At 44.0% G+C, this 17510-nt stretch overlaps 1 protein-coding gene across 3 annotated transcripts in view; it reads right to left on the bottom strand.

Annotated features, from left to right (window-relative positions):
* The window catches only part of casp8 (caspase 8, apoptosis-related cysteine peptidase), a 36027-nt gene that overhangs the window by 17350 nt on the left and 1167 nt on the right, over positions 1-17510 (bottom strand). For 2 of the 3 annotated variants that reach the window (XM_051930655.1, XM_028806175.2), the window contains exons 2-3: positions 12201-12513; positions 1343-1448 (exon numbers count right to left, since the gene is read on the bottom strand). In XM_051930655.1, coding sequence (XP_051786615.1) covers positions 1343-1448; positions 12201-12493 — 399 coding nt within the window. In that variant the 5' untranslated portion in view covers positions 12494-12513. Of the gene's footprint in view, positions 1-1342; positions 1449-12200; positions 12514-17510 lie in introns of those variants that run through there. The other variant, XM_051930656.1, reaches the window with a different exon arrangement.

The raw sequence follows: 17510 nt of genomic DNA, 5'->3' as shown, positions 1-17510 counted from the left end.
AAAAAGGAGAGGAGTCAGGTGGAGAACTTTGAGGACTGTCTGCAACTGAACATCAGCAAAACCAAGGAACTTCTTACTGACCTTTACTGCACCAAAGAACCTCTTTGTTCAACCACTGTACAGGGAGTGGATGTGGTCCACTCCTATAAGTACTTGGGGGTCCATATCAATGACAGGCTGGACATAAAGGAACTGGAGAAGAAACAGCAGAGCAGACTCTCTTTCCTTAGACGACTGTGAGATCCTTCACATCTTCTACACCTCTGTGACGGCCACTGTGGTGTGCTGGGCTGGAAAGATCACTGCAATCAACAAGCTAATTAAAGGAGCAGGCTCAATACGGGACACAGTTTGGACCCCCAGGAGGTACAAGAGGAGGAGAGAATGAAAACAGAACTGTGTGTTGTTACATTACTCTCCCTCGATCACTGACTCCATGGAGCTAAAGGTGGCACTTAACATTTTTAAAAGTTACCATTTAACCAAGGACCATCTGTACTGTTCTTATGTGTTATTGGTAAAGAAATCCATGTACTCGTCCTACTCGTGGTTTGAATACTTTAGTTAGAATTACCCCAAAAGTATTGTTTGTTCCAGACAAACATATTTAATTCCTCCAGACTTCTTATCATAGCTTACATCATGTAGTCCATGAGTCTGCCCCATCGTTTTTCATTCAGCACTCTCTATTATGACCAATGCTGCACTTCCCCGCTCTGACACACCACCCCTGAGGACATTCAGCAGAAGTGGGTCAAGAAACACGACTGGGGGGGTCGTCCTTTATGCCAACAGAAATATGTCTGTATAGTGCCTTGCTGGGACTTGGACTGCCAAGCCAGAAGTTCTCTTTCATTTTAGTCCTCCTTCTGTGTATTTGACTGGGGCTTGTTGTTTGTCATTATATAACAATTTACTGCGCTTCTGCAAAAAGCAACTCTCCCTGGGGGACAAATAAAGTGCCATTTATCTAGACAAGGCTCCGGGTCCATCAGAGGACCTACACACACTCCATCATTGGTGATGGCTGGGCACAGGGAGAAAGGGCAAACTCCAGATGGACAGCAGGGCCTGCTACTTGGGGCTATTCGACGATACGGAATACGCCCAATATGGGTGTGTGTGTGTGTGTGTGTGTATGTGTGTGCAGGCCCTATGATGGACTCATATCTTACCCACGGTTGACTCCAGCCTTGCTCCTGATTTTTCCCCCAACCCTGAGTTGGATTTCATGCCACTTGTGTACTTCAGTGTGGTCACTTCACAGGAGCCCCAGGCCTTCACACCTATTCTTGCCTTCTCTCGTTACCCAGGCACCTCTCTCTGCACATGTGCTACTCACCGGCTGCTCGCCCATCTTCTGCTTTGAAAAACAATCACTCAGGAGGAAGTAAAAGCGCTTCACTTCGTCTGTGGTCATTTCTTCAGCGAGCTCATAAAGCATTTTCCTAAATGAGGGGGAAAACAAACAAGCAATTTTGAATTTTACTGAAGAGTTCATTCAGCCTGTAAGAGAGACTCGCCATCCAGTAAAATAAAGAGCCGGCGGCACATCCATGTGTTACAACGTCCACAACAACAAACACCTCAGAAGATGCGAGAACACACACACCAACCCTCAGGGCACAGGCCTGTGTCACAAGATCTGCAGCACATGGGGGGCTTCTGTTTAACACTAAAATATTCAGAACCAAACCGGCCTCCCATATATAGCGCCTTCAGAAAGCACGCGGACCCCTCATTTTTGTCACATTTTGTTTTGTTGAAGCCTTGTGCTAAAATCATTTCAATTCATTTAACACCTCAGAACAAAGAGAGTGAAAACCGGATGTTAAGAGTTTTTACAAACTTATTAAAAATACTAGGGGGTTCGCCCCCTGCTCACTTCGCTCGCCAACCCCCCCGGCCTGCACTTCGTGTCCCTGCCACTCGTGTTGTGAAGAAGGGAGGTGAACGCACCCCAAGTACATGCGCTTGCTCTTCGGAAACCCCCTCTTAAACAGTGATACAATGGGGAAGAAATACAGTTTGTGTTTACCTCCTCTTAGCTCGATCAGCTGCTGGCCTGTTGCTGCTGCCGTGCCCTGTGATTGGATCTCGCACAGCACGTTTAAAAGCCTGTACAGCAGCGGTCTTTGTCATCTACTCTTTTATTTCCGGCCCCAGGCGTAGTTAAATCTCTTGGCACAAAGTCTCGTCTTGTGGGACGTGAGTTCTTGATATTTTTAAGTTTAGAATTTAAAAATGGAATAAGAATCTGAAAATCTAACAACATCAAAGTTCGATAAATTCTGAAAAGAATGATACCAAACATATATATGTAGCTTTCAAAATAAGCCCAATTTAAAGCTTGACAAGAAACGTCACATAAAATTGTTGCACTTTTTGGCTTAGGATTTATATATAATATATATTGTGGAAAGCAGCCTGGACACAGACAGGCAGACATCATTATACATCACGTAACACACGCTGTATTTATAAACACTAAATACAGTGAAGCACACAACGCCCAAAACTCCCCCAAAGTCCAGGCCTATCCAAAATGCCTCCCTCTCTTCAGGCCGCCTCCTTTCCTCTCCTCCCGAGCTCCGTCCTTCTCCACTCCTGACTCGAGCCATCGAATGGAGAGAGGCGGCCCCTTTTATAATCACCCGGACGTGCTTCAGGTGCCTCCCGATTAACCTTCCGCCGGCACTCCCCAGTGTGGTGGAAGTACCGGCTGCGCACCCGGAAGCATTCTGGGTAGGGACACTCCAGGGACGGTCATCTTCCCCCCAGCACTTTTGGGTGTGGCGGAAGTGCTGAGGTCCAGGGCTCTCCAGGCATTGGGGCGCCCCCTGGCAGTGACCATGGGCCCCTATCGGGTTGAGCTTCCAAGCTCAGTTCCTGTGGTCCCCAAAGCCACCAGGGCGGTTGCCCCCTCCCGGTCTGGAGGAGGTGTAATCCCTCCTCCGGTCCTTCCGAACATCCCGGCTTGCCACAATATACTGTATACGAGGGTTGTCTGGGTTCCGCGCGGAATCAGTCGAAATAAGTAGCCAAGGATTTTTTTTTCTATTTTTCTCACGTACTTCGATCCTTTTTAAACTTTTTCCAAGTATTCACCACCAACATCAATGCACTTTTGGGCTCTTCTGACCCACGCCGCAAAACACTCACAAAAGGCTGTCTTTGGGAGGTTGTCCAGCTGTTCTTTGACAGCTGCAATCAGTTCCTCTCGAGTTTTGAAGTTGTGGCCTCACAGGGGTTCTTTCACCTTCGGGAAGAGCCAAAAGTCACATGGTGCAAGATCAGGCGAGTAGGGTGGCGGGTTCAAAACGTTGACACCACTTTCTTCAATGAAATGCTTTGTCGCATTAGCCGTGTGGGCTGGCGCATTGTCATGATGCAAAAAGTGCCTTCGCAAGTTCTTGGACCGGCCTCTAGCCATCGCAGAAAAAAATGTCAGGCAGGCACTGAGTGGTGTGCCACTCAGAGGTCACAGTTTTCCTCTCCATCAGCGGAATTGACACGACAATGCCATCGATGTTGAAAAAGATGGCAAACATGGTGCATTTCACCGAGCGGATTCACCAAGCTTTGAGTGGTGGCGGCGCCCCTTTTTTCGACCAAACCATGCTCTGGCTCTTCGTTTCAGGGTCCAAATTGTAGATCCAGGTCTCATCTCCAGTGGTGATCATCTTGAAAGTCCTCGATTGGCCATTGTTGAACTTGTCAAGGAAAAATTTGCACCATTCCACGCGAGCTTGCTTTTGTTCCACGGTCGGCAGCCTTGGAACCCATCGGGCACATTTCTTTGTAAAGCCAAGATCTCGTCGAATGATGGTGTCGACAGCATACCGGGTCATCCCAAGTTCCAGGGCAATTTTCCTGATGGTCACACGCCCATCTTCTTCCAGGAACTCCTTCACACGATCAGCATTTCTGCCATCAGTCGAACGTCGCGGTTTCGGTTCACGTTCTTCATCATCAAAGTTGAAGTGGCCTGTGCTGAAGCGCTGGAACCACTTAAAAACCATCGTCTTCTTTGGAGCATTCTTCTTGAAGATGCGAGAAAGTTTTTGGCAGCACTCTTTAGCTGTTAAACCATCACAAAAGTCGTAAAAAATCATCACTCGAAAGTCACGCACGCATGGAGTCGGGAGCTTCTCCGCTAGCGCCGGCTGTGCACTCTCAGTTCGTTTGCTTCTCCTGTTCAATCTGAAGGAAGAGAGGGAGCAAAACATCTGAACAAAAACATGCAACCACTTGAATAATCCCTCTACACAGCAGAACAGGTCTCGACAGGCTGACACTCGACAAACGATAAAATTCCGCGCGGAACCCAGACAACCCTCGTATATAATAATATACAGTATATAAGAGAGAGAGAGAGATAGTAGACAAAACTGAAAAATCCCACTGACACAAGATTTCAGACCCTTTCCTCAACACTTTGATGAAGCCCCTTTTCACAGCCATTCCAGCCCGGAGTCTTCTTGGGTCTGACGTCACAAATTTCACACCTCCAGATTTGGGGATTTTCTTCTCACAGATGCTCTCAAGCTCCATCAGGTTGGATGGAGACCACCAATGTGCAGCTATTTTCAGGTCTCTCCAGAGATGTTTGATTGGGTTCAAGTGTGGACCACTCAAGAACATTCCCAGAGTTGTGCTAAGTCACTCCCTCAGTTGTCTCTGCTTTGTCCTGTTGAAAGGAGCACCTTTGGCCCAATCTAAGTAGGTCTTCATTAAGGGTATCTTGGTGCTTTGCTCCGTTTCCCTGAACCCTGTCTAGTCTCCCAGTCCCTGATGATGGCATTGCACAGCTGATGGGGTGCCTGGTTTCCTCCAAACATGATACTTTAAATTCAGGCCAAACAGCTCAGTCTTTGTTGGTTGTTGGTCACCTGTCTTACCAAAGCCCTTCTCCTCCGATTGTTCTGCTTGATCAGGTAGCCACCTCTAGGGAGAATCCTGGTTGTTCCAAACTTCTTCCATTTAAGAATTCTGGAGGCCAATGTGCTCTTGTCGACGTTCACTGCTACAGAGATTTTTCTTTATAGCCTTCACTGCCCAGATCTGCACCTCGACACAATCCTGTCTCTAAGCTGTGCAGGCAATTCCTTGGACCTCACAGGTTGGTTTTTGCTCACCTAGTGGACTTTCTACAGAGAGGTCTGTGCCTTTCCTAAGCAGTCCAATTAATCCAAGTGACCACAACTGGTCTCCAAACATCTCAATGAAGATCAATAGAACGAGACGTACCTGAAGCAGATTTCAAAGGTCATAGCAAAGGGTCTGACTTGACTTGAGTCACCGTGAGATTTCAGTGTCTAAAATCCTGTTGTCGTCTTTCTGGGGTGTTGAGTGAATTTAACAGATTTTAGCATAAGGCTGCAACTCAGCAAAATGTGAAAAAACTGAAGAGGTCTGAAGATACTGCATGCTGTTAAAAGCCCTGAAAACATGGACTCCCCTGAGGGGTGAAGTGACAAGTGACAGGCCTGATGCTTTTCACAAAGCTGAGCTCAAGGGCAGGAAGACTGACAGACAGGGAAACGTAACGATACGGCAATGTGCAGGACACTGGTGACTGCTGGGTAATAATCAGCTTGTGCTCTTTAAACCCAAAACTCAAACCACAGATAAAAAAAAGGGACACAATGCCCCCTTCAGTGAGAAGTAGGAAGCATTTGTGCCACATCACAGTATGGGATGGCACTGTATTATATTCCTGCTAGCAGGGGATTTTGTGTCATCAAATTCTCGCCATCCCTTCCTAGTTGAGGAAAATCTTTCGAAATAAAAATAAATAAATAAGTAAAAACGCCACCATAACAGCTCTGAGTACGGCCTATCAGCCAGCATTCCTGGTGAGGCTTACAATGGCAGCAGGATGAGCAGGCCTGACCGGAGGAGTGTCAATAGGAAGTTAATCTTTATTCAGCGTTTTAAGAATGTTTCATTTCTAAAGCTCCATCCCCAAATTCCTATCTATGTATTAATACTATGATATTATTATACAAAGCCGGCATGTCATGGTTCAGTCAAGGTACTTTCCCCAGCCGAAGTGTGTTTCCTGTTCATTTTAACTTTTTCATTGTTGTTCAACACTCATGAATGCATCCACCGCTAATTCAGACATAACTTCAATTTCAAATTACCGACCTGCTACTACCGTTTAGGTGGCGTTGTTTGCAGCATCGGCTGTTGGTGTGAACTCGTAAACCCTGGCAAGCCATTGCTACTTGTTTTTCTGTATTTATTATTAGGACCTGCTTATATTTTGCCCCAGCCAGGGTTCCAATGCATAAAGGAAGGGCTTCTCGTAGTGCAAAGCATACAACACTATAAATCGTCCAGAACAGATAAAGCTGAGCTTCTGAAAAACTTGACAGCAGCGAGTCTGCAAGAAGCTCGTGTGACTTAGACAACACTGGCTCTTCTACAGTGTAGGACAAAGAAACAGAAAGAAAAACTGTCCTCTAGTTCAGAGACAGACGGGCATAAGGAAAACGATGAATGACGGAAAAAGTGCAGGGGACCTGGTTCAAGCGCCTTGAAAGTAAAAGGTGTTGAGCTGTCTGGCGAAGGAACAAGAAGAACTAGGACCAGATGACAAGTGTCACTATACTGAAGGTCGGCTTCAGTGTTTAAAGCAGCGAAGTGGCTTCAAGTTTATTACGGTGTGTGTGGCGAAAGACGTTCAGTGGACAAGGAAGCGGTTGCTACATTAGTTGGCAAGTTCGCCAAGTTAGTCTTTCATGAAAAACAAAGTGCTGAGCAGGTCTACAGTGCCGATGAGACTGCCGTGTTCTCCAATACAGAGTACGGTTACAGTTTTTGGGTAAAGTGTATGTGCAACTCAAACCACTGGGGATCCAGTAAACTCACTAATCTGGCACCCCACAGGTCCCACCGAGGCTGGATTAGTGATGGTCCGCTTGTTTTACTTTGTATATTCTGTTACTAACTCTGTTGTATTTCTGTAATATTGTGATGCCTCTAGTTACTCTGCAACGTTATATTTATTTGTTATCTGCCCTGTCTCCTATACGAGGAGCTTGATGCCCACCAGTATTTCAAGTGAAGTCCTGTTATTATGTTAGTGATTTTTTTTTTTTTTTTTTGCTATTTGGACTTCATAATTTCAACTCTCTTCCGGCCTAACGTACAGTTTTTTCTGGTTTGCATATCGGATTCCCTCTCTTTCAAGTTTGTCTTTCAGGCAGACATATTTGGTTTTTGTCGTTTGTGGCTCTACCTTGATTGCTCTGTGTGTTCTTTTCTAGTATTTTTAATAAATATTTAAATATTCAAGGAACTGCGTTTTTTTCATTGGGCCAGAGCTCATCTCAGACGACCAAACCCCCCCAGGCTCCATTTTTAAAGCTTGTGCAGGCCAACAGCCTGCCTTTTGAGTTTGAGGCCAGGCTCCCTTTGGTAGTGAGGCCTTCTCTTTGGCTCTAACTTGAGGGGTGTGCAGGTCTGCCTTTTGCTTTGCTGAGGCCCGCATCCATTTTTGAGATTTTTGAAAAAGCAGGACTATAAGAATGTGCAACACGTCTTCACTCCCCAGCACCATCATTAGTAAGGAGAAACACCTCACCTTAAAATTTCGGTCTTTCTTACATTAAAAATTTTAATCTGCAGTTGACATTTGCCTTTTAAGCAAAGTATCTGCTATAAAACTTGACAAATAATTTATAAGTTCACTACATAATCTTAACATGTGCTAATTACATTAAGTTTATTCCATTTAAATTTCACAAGGGCCATGTAATTTATTTAAATAACTAACAAAAAATACTGCGGACTAACAGATACCAGCGACGTCTGAGGGACAGGCACGGACGGCAGGTTAAGGTTCTGTTGCAATTCTGATGTTCAGTTTAAATGTGTCTTACAAGTGGGATTCGGCACCTAAACACTGCACATTTACATTTAAACCATAGCCTACAGAATATGCCAAAATATAAGGTACGTTTGGCCATTTAAAGAACAGTGTGATCTTTATATTATTTAAATAAGATGCCATTACCCATCTTCTTATATAATACGCTAGCGTGTCTGTCCAGGATTTTAAATCACTTGTAGCTCGCAAACCATTTGAACTATTGACCTAAAATTTGGTACACATCTACTACTATGTGCTTTCGAGGTTATTCCTTCTTTTTATTTTATTTTATAGTAGAATCAACTCTCGGCAGCAGGGTGGCCTTGCCGCGCGAATGCGTACGGGTGCCGTTCTCATCCCTACCACCTTCGCTGTCACTACCTCTTCATATCTTAAATCATTCTTGAGTACCATCTTAAGTGAAAAATTAAAGAAAGCGTACTAAGTAAATGCAACACAAACACCGAATTAATCAGTTTTAACATGAAAAGATGCCGACGAAAGAAGAGAAGAAGCGGTGGAGAAAAGAAGAGCAGCTCAGGAAGGGGCAAGCGCATCAACCTCTGAGCAAACGAATGAGAAACGTACAGAAAAAAAGGAGGAAAACTAGGAATACTCAAGTCAAGTGTATTCACTGCACGTTATCATTACAGAAGTGCGCCGTTACTGGTACATGAATAAATAACAGGTCAAAGCTGTAACTTCATTAATAAAATACATATAAAGAATCATGACAAAAATACAATCAGAAATTATAAAAAAAAAAAAATAAGCAAATGTGTTTGGACATGGATGTTGAGGCCGGCGATGAAGAAGTGGAGCTCTCAAATGGAGTAACACATTGGGGCAATTGTGTGACGTCAGTGAGCTGACAAGGACTTTTTGAGTGACCCTGAAGATGGCTGTCTTTTAAACCGGCAAAAGTCAAAACTGGGAGATCAAACACACGAATGTCAAATAGAAAAAGGAGAAGCAAAACACATCATTAAAAACGTCTTCTGCCAGAGTCGACACCAGAAAACCTGTTCAAATAAAGAAGACTGAAACAAAGTCCTTTTAGAATGTGCAGCTCAGATGACAAAGTGAACACTTGGCTGACCTTTTAGCCTGTCACATTGTGATCAAAAGCTCGTGACTTCCAAGGAAAACACCCTGACAATGCACTGCATCACCCTAATGACAGAGGACAGTGGCGATGTGTTTTATGTTTGTCTGGAAAATGCTAAAATTTGAAAATTTTGAAGTAATATCAGGAAAGAGCCACTGTTACGTTTTCATCCATCCATCCATTTTCCAACCCGCTGAATCCAAACACAGGGTCACGGGGGTCTGCTAGAGCCAATCCCAGCCGACACAGGGCACAAGGCAGGAACCAATCCCGGGCAGGGTGCCAACCCACCGCAGGACACACACAAACACACCCACACACCAAGCACACACTAGGGCCAATTTAGAATCGCCAATCCACCTAACCTGCATGTCTTTGGACTGTGGGAGGAAACCGGAGCGCCCGAAGGAAACCCACGCAGACACGGGGAGAACATGCAAACTCCACGCAGGGAGGACCCGGGAAGCGAACCCAGGTCCCCAGGTCTCCCAACTGCGAGGCAGCAGCACTACCCACTGCGCCACCGTGCTGCCCCTGTTACGTTTTCAGTTGCTAATTAATTGTTGGGAAACTAAAATAAGTTCAAATTGCACAAGCTACACCTGCCTATGAAAGAATATCCATATTGGATGTCACCCCTTGTTATTATCCTTACCTACGGTGCTAAAAAACCTGTGACCATAACCAACAGAATCTCTCCAGTCATCACTCTGAAGAATAACACCCCAAAAAAAATCGATTTTCAGGGCTTTACAAACAACTCCACTGACCACTGATTGGTCCACTGAGGCAGAGTCAGTGATTCCTATTGGTTGTTTAGTGTCAAAACTGCTAATATATTCTTTAATCCCCCGTCATTTTGGAAATTAACATTTTAAATTGTTCCTGCTTGATTCAGGTTTTACCAATTCAGGGAGTCCTAATTCAGTGAGAAAAGTGTTATATAAATGTAAAGAAATTATTATTATTATTCAAATTTTGACATTCAAAACCAAAAACTTGACCTGGAATGAATGATACCCGGAGAAAACACAACATCTTCTTTTGAACATGGTGCTTCTTATAAATACCAACCAAGCTGTCAAAGTCCTTAAGCCAATGAAGAAATAAAAAAGTTCACATAGTGAAGAACAGAAGTGTAGCAAGGAGATAAGCTGGTGCTTTCTGATTCCAAAGCCCTGCGTTCGCAGCAAGCCTCTCTGTGTCAGGGCATGAAATGGAAAGAAGCGAGGCCCAGATGGCCTTCTCACAGGTAGTTTAATGTAGTGATTCACACTGCATCAACTCTACTACATTTGTGCTTAAAAAACGCAAACAAACAATCTCCATTTTCACCTTTCATCCACAATACTCTGCCATTTACAACCCCTAAAAACAGAGACATTTGAAAAAACTCTCCATAGCCATATATTTCTGAAAAATCAGCTCAGTGTTACAGTGTGGATGGGTGAAAACGAGGAGTTCTGGAAATGCAGACTCTTACTGCACTCTTATCTGCTTGTCTTCATTATCATGGCCCTTCCCTGCTCATTACATTTTCTCATCCACTTTGCTGGCCTTATAGTTGTGCGTTACTCAAATGAACAATTCCGTCTTTTTGCTTATCAATTTGTTTTGTTTTCCATATATCCCATTGCTCTGCGGTGGGTTGGTGCCCTGCCCGGGATTAGTTCCTGCCTTGTGCCCTATGTTGGTTGGGATTGGCTCCAGCAGACCCCCGTGACCCTGTGTTCGGATTCAGCAGGTTGGACAATGGATGGATGGATATATCCCATTGCTAATCTCAGTGTGCAAATGCAAGCTGCAAGTGAAAGCCTAGCGTAGGGAACACTTGTTCTTCCTGTTTCTGATTCACACATGCTATGCGTTTTTAAGAGTTTGTAGGATAAATACAGGCATCCTGACCAGGGAGGAGCATGGTTTATTACCCGGAGTGGAAGCCAGAGTGGAACAATGGATGGATTGGCCGGTGGGACAAGGAAATAGCTTTATGCCTGGCCAGTATAAAATAATGGAATGACCCGCAGAAGCAGAGAATCAGGGAGTTGGTCCATCCCCCACATGGACACCTGCAAAGATGTTTAGGAATTCCCTGGCTACCATTAGAGGGCACTGTCGATGGTGGGGGGACCTCCCTACCTTTCCTCTGGCCCAGAAGTGCTTCCCAGAAGACATGGTGCGACACCGGAAGCATTTCTGGGTCTGACATAAAAGGGGTCTGCTGCCTCACTTCAGTTGAGTCTGAATCGGGACGGAGCGGACAACACTCAGCAGAGGTAGACAGGAGGAAGAACTGTCAGTACTGTTGGATTTCTGTATATTGTGGCTTATTACTGGAGAGAGGATTGTGTTTAAAGGTGCGTGTGTAAATAAATATTCATTATTGATATGATATGTGTGTTATACTGTGTCTTGGGCTTGTGGTCACAAGTGTGGGCAGAGATAGTTTCGTAAATGATGTTAAAACGCTGGTGTGACTCCATGAGAACCCTAACTACAAAGAGGACTATTTAATTTATGTTAGGTAGAATGCCCAGAGGGGACTGGGTGGTCTCGTGACCTGGAACCCCTGCAGATTTTATTTTTTTCTCCAGCTTTCTGGAGTTTTTCTTTTTGTTTTTTCTGTCCACCCTGGCCATCGGACCTTACTCCTTTTCTATGTTAACTAATGTTGCCTTATTTTAATTTATTTTGTCTTTTATTTTTCTTTTCTTCATTATGTAAAGCACTTTGAGCTACTTTTTGTATGAAAATGTGCTATAGAAATAAATGTTGTTGTTGTTGGATGGAGATTATTTTTGTTTAAAAAAAAAGTCATTAAGTAAAAATGTACAAGTGCAAATGTAGCCTCAATCTGTTGACCACGGGACAGGTCCAGCATGGCTTCTCACAGCCCAATCGGTTTAGCAGGGCTTTTAGATCTGGCTCTCTGAACTCTAACCCTAACCCTAATTTTGACTTATAGACTCTCACGCAGGCTGTTGTCCAATTGGTCTACTCGTTCACACAACCTCCTGACCTGAAACAATTCCTAACAACATGGTGTCATTAAGTTATTAAACTATCCAGAGGACTTAACCAGTGGACCTCTCTTCACAGTCCTTAATTCATGTCCATGCTTCGGGTTAGAAACGGCAGGCCAGACATGCGCCTCTAACAGATAAAAACCAAATAACTAAATCATAAAGAGCTCACCGTGGCTTCACTCACCTGAAGGCAGATATTTTTGCGTTTCCTGGTATCAGAAGCTGGTTGCTGACTTGTTCCCTGGTCACATTAAAGTGCTTCAGAAGATCAAACCTCTGAATTGTGTACAGGAGCTCCACTACAAAAAGATTATCATCAAAGCCTTTGTCTTTCAGTCTCAGAAAGAGATCTTTGCCGTCTTCTATGGACTCCAGCTTCTTTTTTGGAATAACATCAAGGCAGAGGAATTTCAGGGCAGAGATCTCATCTGACCCTAAATCCTCATCCACTTCATGGAGTACACGAAGATCCATCATAATCCACTGTCAGTGGGGGTCTGCAAATTTTAAACAGAAAGAAGAGTTGTGAACGTGCCAAGTCAGTTCCCACCCAAACTCTGTGGCACAATTCAAGCTCTCTTTCAGATGACGTGTTGATCGCTCCAACTTCTGCTCTGAAGCCATTTTCATCTCTCTACCCAGGTATGTTGTGAAGCCCACCTGGACTTCTGTGATTCAAAGTGTGCGCTCAATCAATTAAGCTGTCTAAGAGGGACGTGCTGCCAGTATGCCAACAGGAATAACACAGGGTCATTAATGGCAGTCTTCGCGTCTTTATATTTAGGCAAACCTTTTCTCCCATCACCCCATAATACTTTGGAAGGCCGGAGTCAACAGCACAGAGCTGTAGCAGCCAATGTTGGGTGGGACTGCCCCCCCCGTCCTAGCAGTGGGCTAAACATCAGCGGAAAACTTTACATTTAAATGCAAAACATGCACACAAGACAATGGAAACCGGTCAGAGGATTTGTATCTTAAATGTAAGGACACTTTGTATGTGGCTTGTGTAATCCTGACCCTTAAACCTTTAATGAAATTACCCAGAGTGATGTGCAGTTGACGCAAACCCAAAGGAGTGAAGATGTCAAGTGCGTGTTGTGCATTTGGTAGTAGCGGCCATGAACAAGCATCTTGAATCTATGGGTAGAGGGTGACGGGCACACCTCAATGAATTTAAGCTTCCTGTCTGCAAGACGTTCTACTGTTGTGTTCTGCCATTTGATTCAATTCATTTTATTTCACGGAGACGCAGTGGTTGGCAGACCCTTGCACCATTGTAATCCACTTGAAACGAGTTTGATTCATTCCTCCCCTTTGACTTCTTCAGTACATTTTGGTGAAGTTCACAAACAGTTTTGTGATTTTGAAGTGAAGCGAATTCCGCGGGGTTGGCTCATCACTAATCATCAAGAAAGCAATCAACGGGAGATGAAGCCGTCACACTCTAATGTGCACACAGCGGTAGACTCCTAAAGAGCAGGGGGTCGAGTGTAACTGCGCCCGTTACGGTGATGTGCTCGATGGACGTACAGGTAGAGATATGATGCGACGGCGGGTAATAACTTAAAAGCATTTCCAGCAAACAGAAAATTTAGAGGCGGACCACCATCACAACATTGTCTGCTGCTAACGCAAAAGTATAAATAATGAAAATCCATAAGCATTTCCCACTTCACGCACAGTTTTCAAAATTCATGCCATGAAAACTGATATCCACTTGATATATGTGTTCAGTAAGGGTAGTCAATTTTTTTTTTAATCTTGCGTTGTTGTCGCCATTTAAATGACATCATAGCTTCGTATTTTACACATGGCCTTGGAATTACAGCATATCGCGTGTTTCAACATGCAGAATTTTAATGCAACTTTCATTCATCGTTTCATCTTAATATTGATGTGATGATGGCCTTTCACCACCCAATTTAGAAAGCCACCAATGTAGCCTAGACGTGCGCCTTCCACTCTGAAGAAAAGAAGCTCACGACGTGTAGTCCTGCTTGAAATAACAGACTTGCTGATTCAACAGGAACAAGTGTGCGTGTACACAAAACAGCTCATCAATTAGGTGCAGGCCGCACCGGAGCTAGTGCTGCTAACGTATATGTGGCCAGTAGTGCTCCGCAAACCCTGCTTAAGTCGCTTTGACTCAAGTCTGGCAAAAATGTGGAAATGGTCGGGACCTTTGGAGAACTCAGCCGCGAATATGCATTCAAGTCAATGGGGAAGAAGAAACTGAATGAGTTTTGAGTGGATTATAATGGTCTATTAACACTAGAATTGCCAGAGCCTACGAAAAAAATCGCAGATCCGTCCCACCTTAAATCACTTCGCACCTTTCCATCCATGTTTTTTGTCCTGTAAATGTGTCGATAAGCAGCAAGCAGCCGCACAGTTTTCTCAGCTCAAGTCTGTTTACCTGCATGTCAGTTGCTTAGAGTTGCATAGAGTGAGAAGTCAAGCAAAATGACACCTTTTATAAATACTAGATCGTTATTTGGAACACAAGCATTTCATGTGTGTTCCGTGTCTACAACAATCTATGTAGACACATCGTTAAAACAGAAACGTTTTTCATGTTTTAGTAATAATTGACAAAATGTAGACATGAAGTGTTTAATGTGTGAAGCCTGAAGTCCAAATATCAAAGAAACACTTTCACAAAAGGTACAGATAGAACAGAACAAGTGCGCTTCTATTCAAAAATATAACTGCAGAAAAAGAACCCGCGTTAGGTTGCGACATTGACAGGCATTTGCTATGACAGCTTCGGTGGCACAACGGTATCAGCTGTTGACTGGTAATCAAAACTTCACAGGTTCGACACCATTCGAGTCCGTTTTGAGAAGTGAGCTGCTTTTATTCTTACTATTTTAGAATAAAAACATACATTTGATTTCAGTCTGTAACAGCCGCTGTAAATGTACTAAAACATGAAAAATGTTTCCGTTTTAACGATGTGTTTACATAGATTGTTGTAGACACGGAACACACATGAAATGCATGTGTTCCAAATAATGATATCCTCTTTAATAAAATCCCTGTGTGTCTCTCTTCTGGTGAAGTGCGCATGCACGGGGCACGGTGCGATGCGCGATATTACTGTCAGAGAAAGTTACAGGCATTTTACGGAAATACAAACCAGTATTACTGTGAGAGGAAATTAAAGGTACACAATACAGTGACTCATATTACAGCCACATACAAGCCAGTATTACTGTCAGAGGAGATTAAAGGCATATTATCGACGCGCACGCCTGTATTACCGCCAGAGAAAATTAAAGGTATATTACGGACGTACAAGCCAGCGGACGTACAAGACAGTATTACTGTCACAGAAAATTAAAGACACACAATACACGGTGGCAGCCCACGAAGAACAGTCAGCTCAGCAAGTAAACATCAACAAAAGAAAGGCTGAAAGAAAGAAAAATAAGACCAACAAAAAGAATGAGGTCAAAGTCCCTTGCCATTTAATATAGACTGTTCCTACTAATGTTTATGCACTGCTGTTCTAGCGCCCGTTATTGTAACGGGCTAAATGACTAGTATAAAAAGTGTCATTTTGCTTCACTTCTCACTCTATACAACTCCAAGCTACTGACATGCAGGTAAACAGACTTGCGCTGAGAAAACTGTGCGGTGGTGGGGGGATGTGATAGCAGGCTGCTTGCTGCTTATCGACACATTTACAGGACAAAAGACGCGGATGGAGAGGTGCGAAGTGATTTAAGGTGAGACGGATCTATGGGTTTTTTCGTAAGCTCTGGTAATTCTAGTCTTAAGTCACCCTGAGGCTGCCAACTTACGTATGATCAATTGGTGACCTGAGTTGTAAGGCAGCAGTGCCAACCTAAAATATAATTATCCTCAGAATCTACATGAGTCTTTCTATAATTTCCAGAGCTCCTATCACTATGACTGACACACACCCACAGGGCCTGTGATGTAAGGGATCAATGTTAAGTACTCGGGTTGGCTGTCCCTGTCACTACTCAATCTGTGCTACATAGCAAGAAGCATAACAGACTTAATCTGGCAGTGACGGCACAACGTACAGCAAAGTATCTTTAAAACATTCACATTCAGGTCAGCTAACATAACCCTTAACTCTTTTAGGGTGAGTGCCGACTTTTGTCAACACAAGGAGTTGAGGGCAGATGCCAACAAAAGTCAACATGCAGGTAGAGAGGGCGATTAAAGCTGTAAACATCGATAAATCTGACCGTTACGTTACAGGTAGACCCTCTTTGCTTGGAGGACTGTTAGACTCGACACTTGTGTGTGCGTGAGTAGTTGCACAGTAAACATTGTCTAGAATGGCAAGAAAGCAAAGCAAAATACTCTGCGTATATTTATTTATTTTTTGTGTATTATTATTGCTGAATCGGACTCTGATTTTGATGCAAACGATCTAGAAATCGAAAATGAACACGCTAACAGTAAAACGGGAACGGTCGCCCTGGGAAGACCACACAGACGTAGATCCGTGGCTACCAGACGACATGGGGTGTTCGCTGACACTGCGGATTCCCAGCCACTCGACGGCTTCAAGCTGTTTTTTAATTTTTTTTCAGAAAGTGCCTTTCAGCGTATGAGTGAGGAGACAAACACTTTGTGAATTTACTTACTGCAGGGGCTCGTGGATCATAAAACTGTGACACTTGTCATAAATAAGTATTTTATGCTGATTTATTTGTGAAACCATTGCTTATTATAAAACTGAGTTTTTTTGGAAAAAATATTCAGGCCTGGGACAAAAAAAAAAAAGAGCCCTAAAAGAGTTAAAACGCTTTAGCTTTTTTTCTTTTTTTAATGCAGCAAATCCAGCTGGCGTACCAATCAGGTAGCGTTACCACACACGTGTGTTTACACCATAAATGACTCATGCGTGCACACAGCAGATCGGACAACACTGTAAAGTGTCAGGTGGAATACGAGTGGGCAGAAAAATGCCAGCCAGGCGTGTGGCGGACTCTCCAAACGTTTTCTGGTCGGGTGAAGACTAAAGCTGACGTCTTTGGCCATCACAGTAAACCCAGACACTTGTCATCACCCCGAGAGCACCTTTGTGAAGTATGGTGGTGGTAACAGCATCATGTTGTACGGACAGGAAAACTGGTCAGGACTGAAGAAAAGATGGATGGCACTAAACACTGGGCAATTCTTGAGGAATACCTGTTTGGGTTTGCCAGAGATTTGAGGCTGGGATGAAGGTTCACCTTCCAGCAGGACAACGAAAGACCCTCAACCTACTGCTAAAGTGACTCCGGAGGGGTCCAACACTGAAATACTTTGGATTGGCATCGTCAAAGCCCAGGCGTCAATCTAATGGAGAATCTGTGGCATGACTTTAAGATGGCCGGGCACCAACGCAAACCACCCAACTTTGGCCTGGGCGGCAGTCCCAGTGCTGAGATGTGCTAAACTAATGGACACAAGAGACTTGCGGCTGGAATGGCAGCAAAAGGGGGCTCTACAACGTAATAATAATATT

Source organism: Erpetoichthys calabaricus, chromosome 8 (genome assembly GCF_900747795.2).
Source record: "Erpetoichthys calabaricus chromosome 8, fErpCal1.3, whole genome shotgun sequence".
In the NCBI taxonomy this organism is placed as follows: domain Eukaryota; kingdom Metazoa; phylum Chordata; class Cladistia; order Polypteriformes; family Polypteridae; genus Erpetoichthys; species Erpetoichthys calabaricus.
The sequence above is the reverse complement of the archived record's forward strand: the minus strand, read 5'-3'. Positions and strand labels throughout refer to the sequence as shown.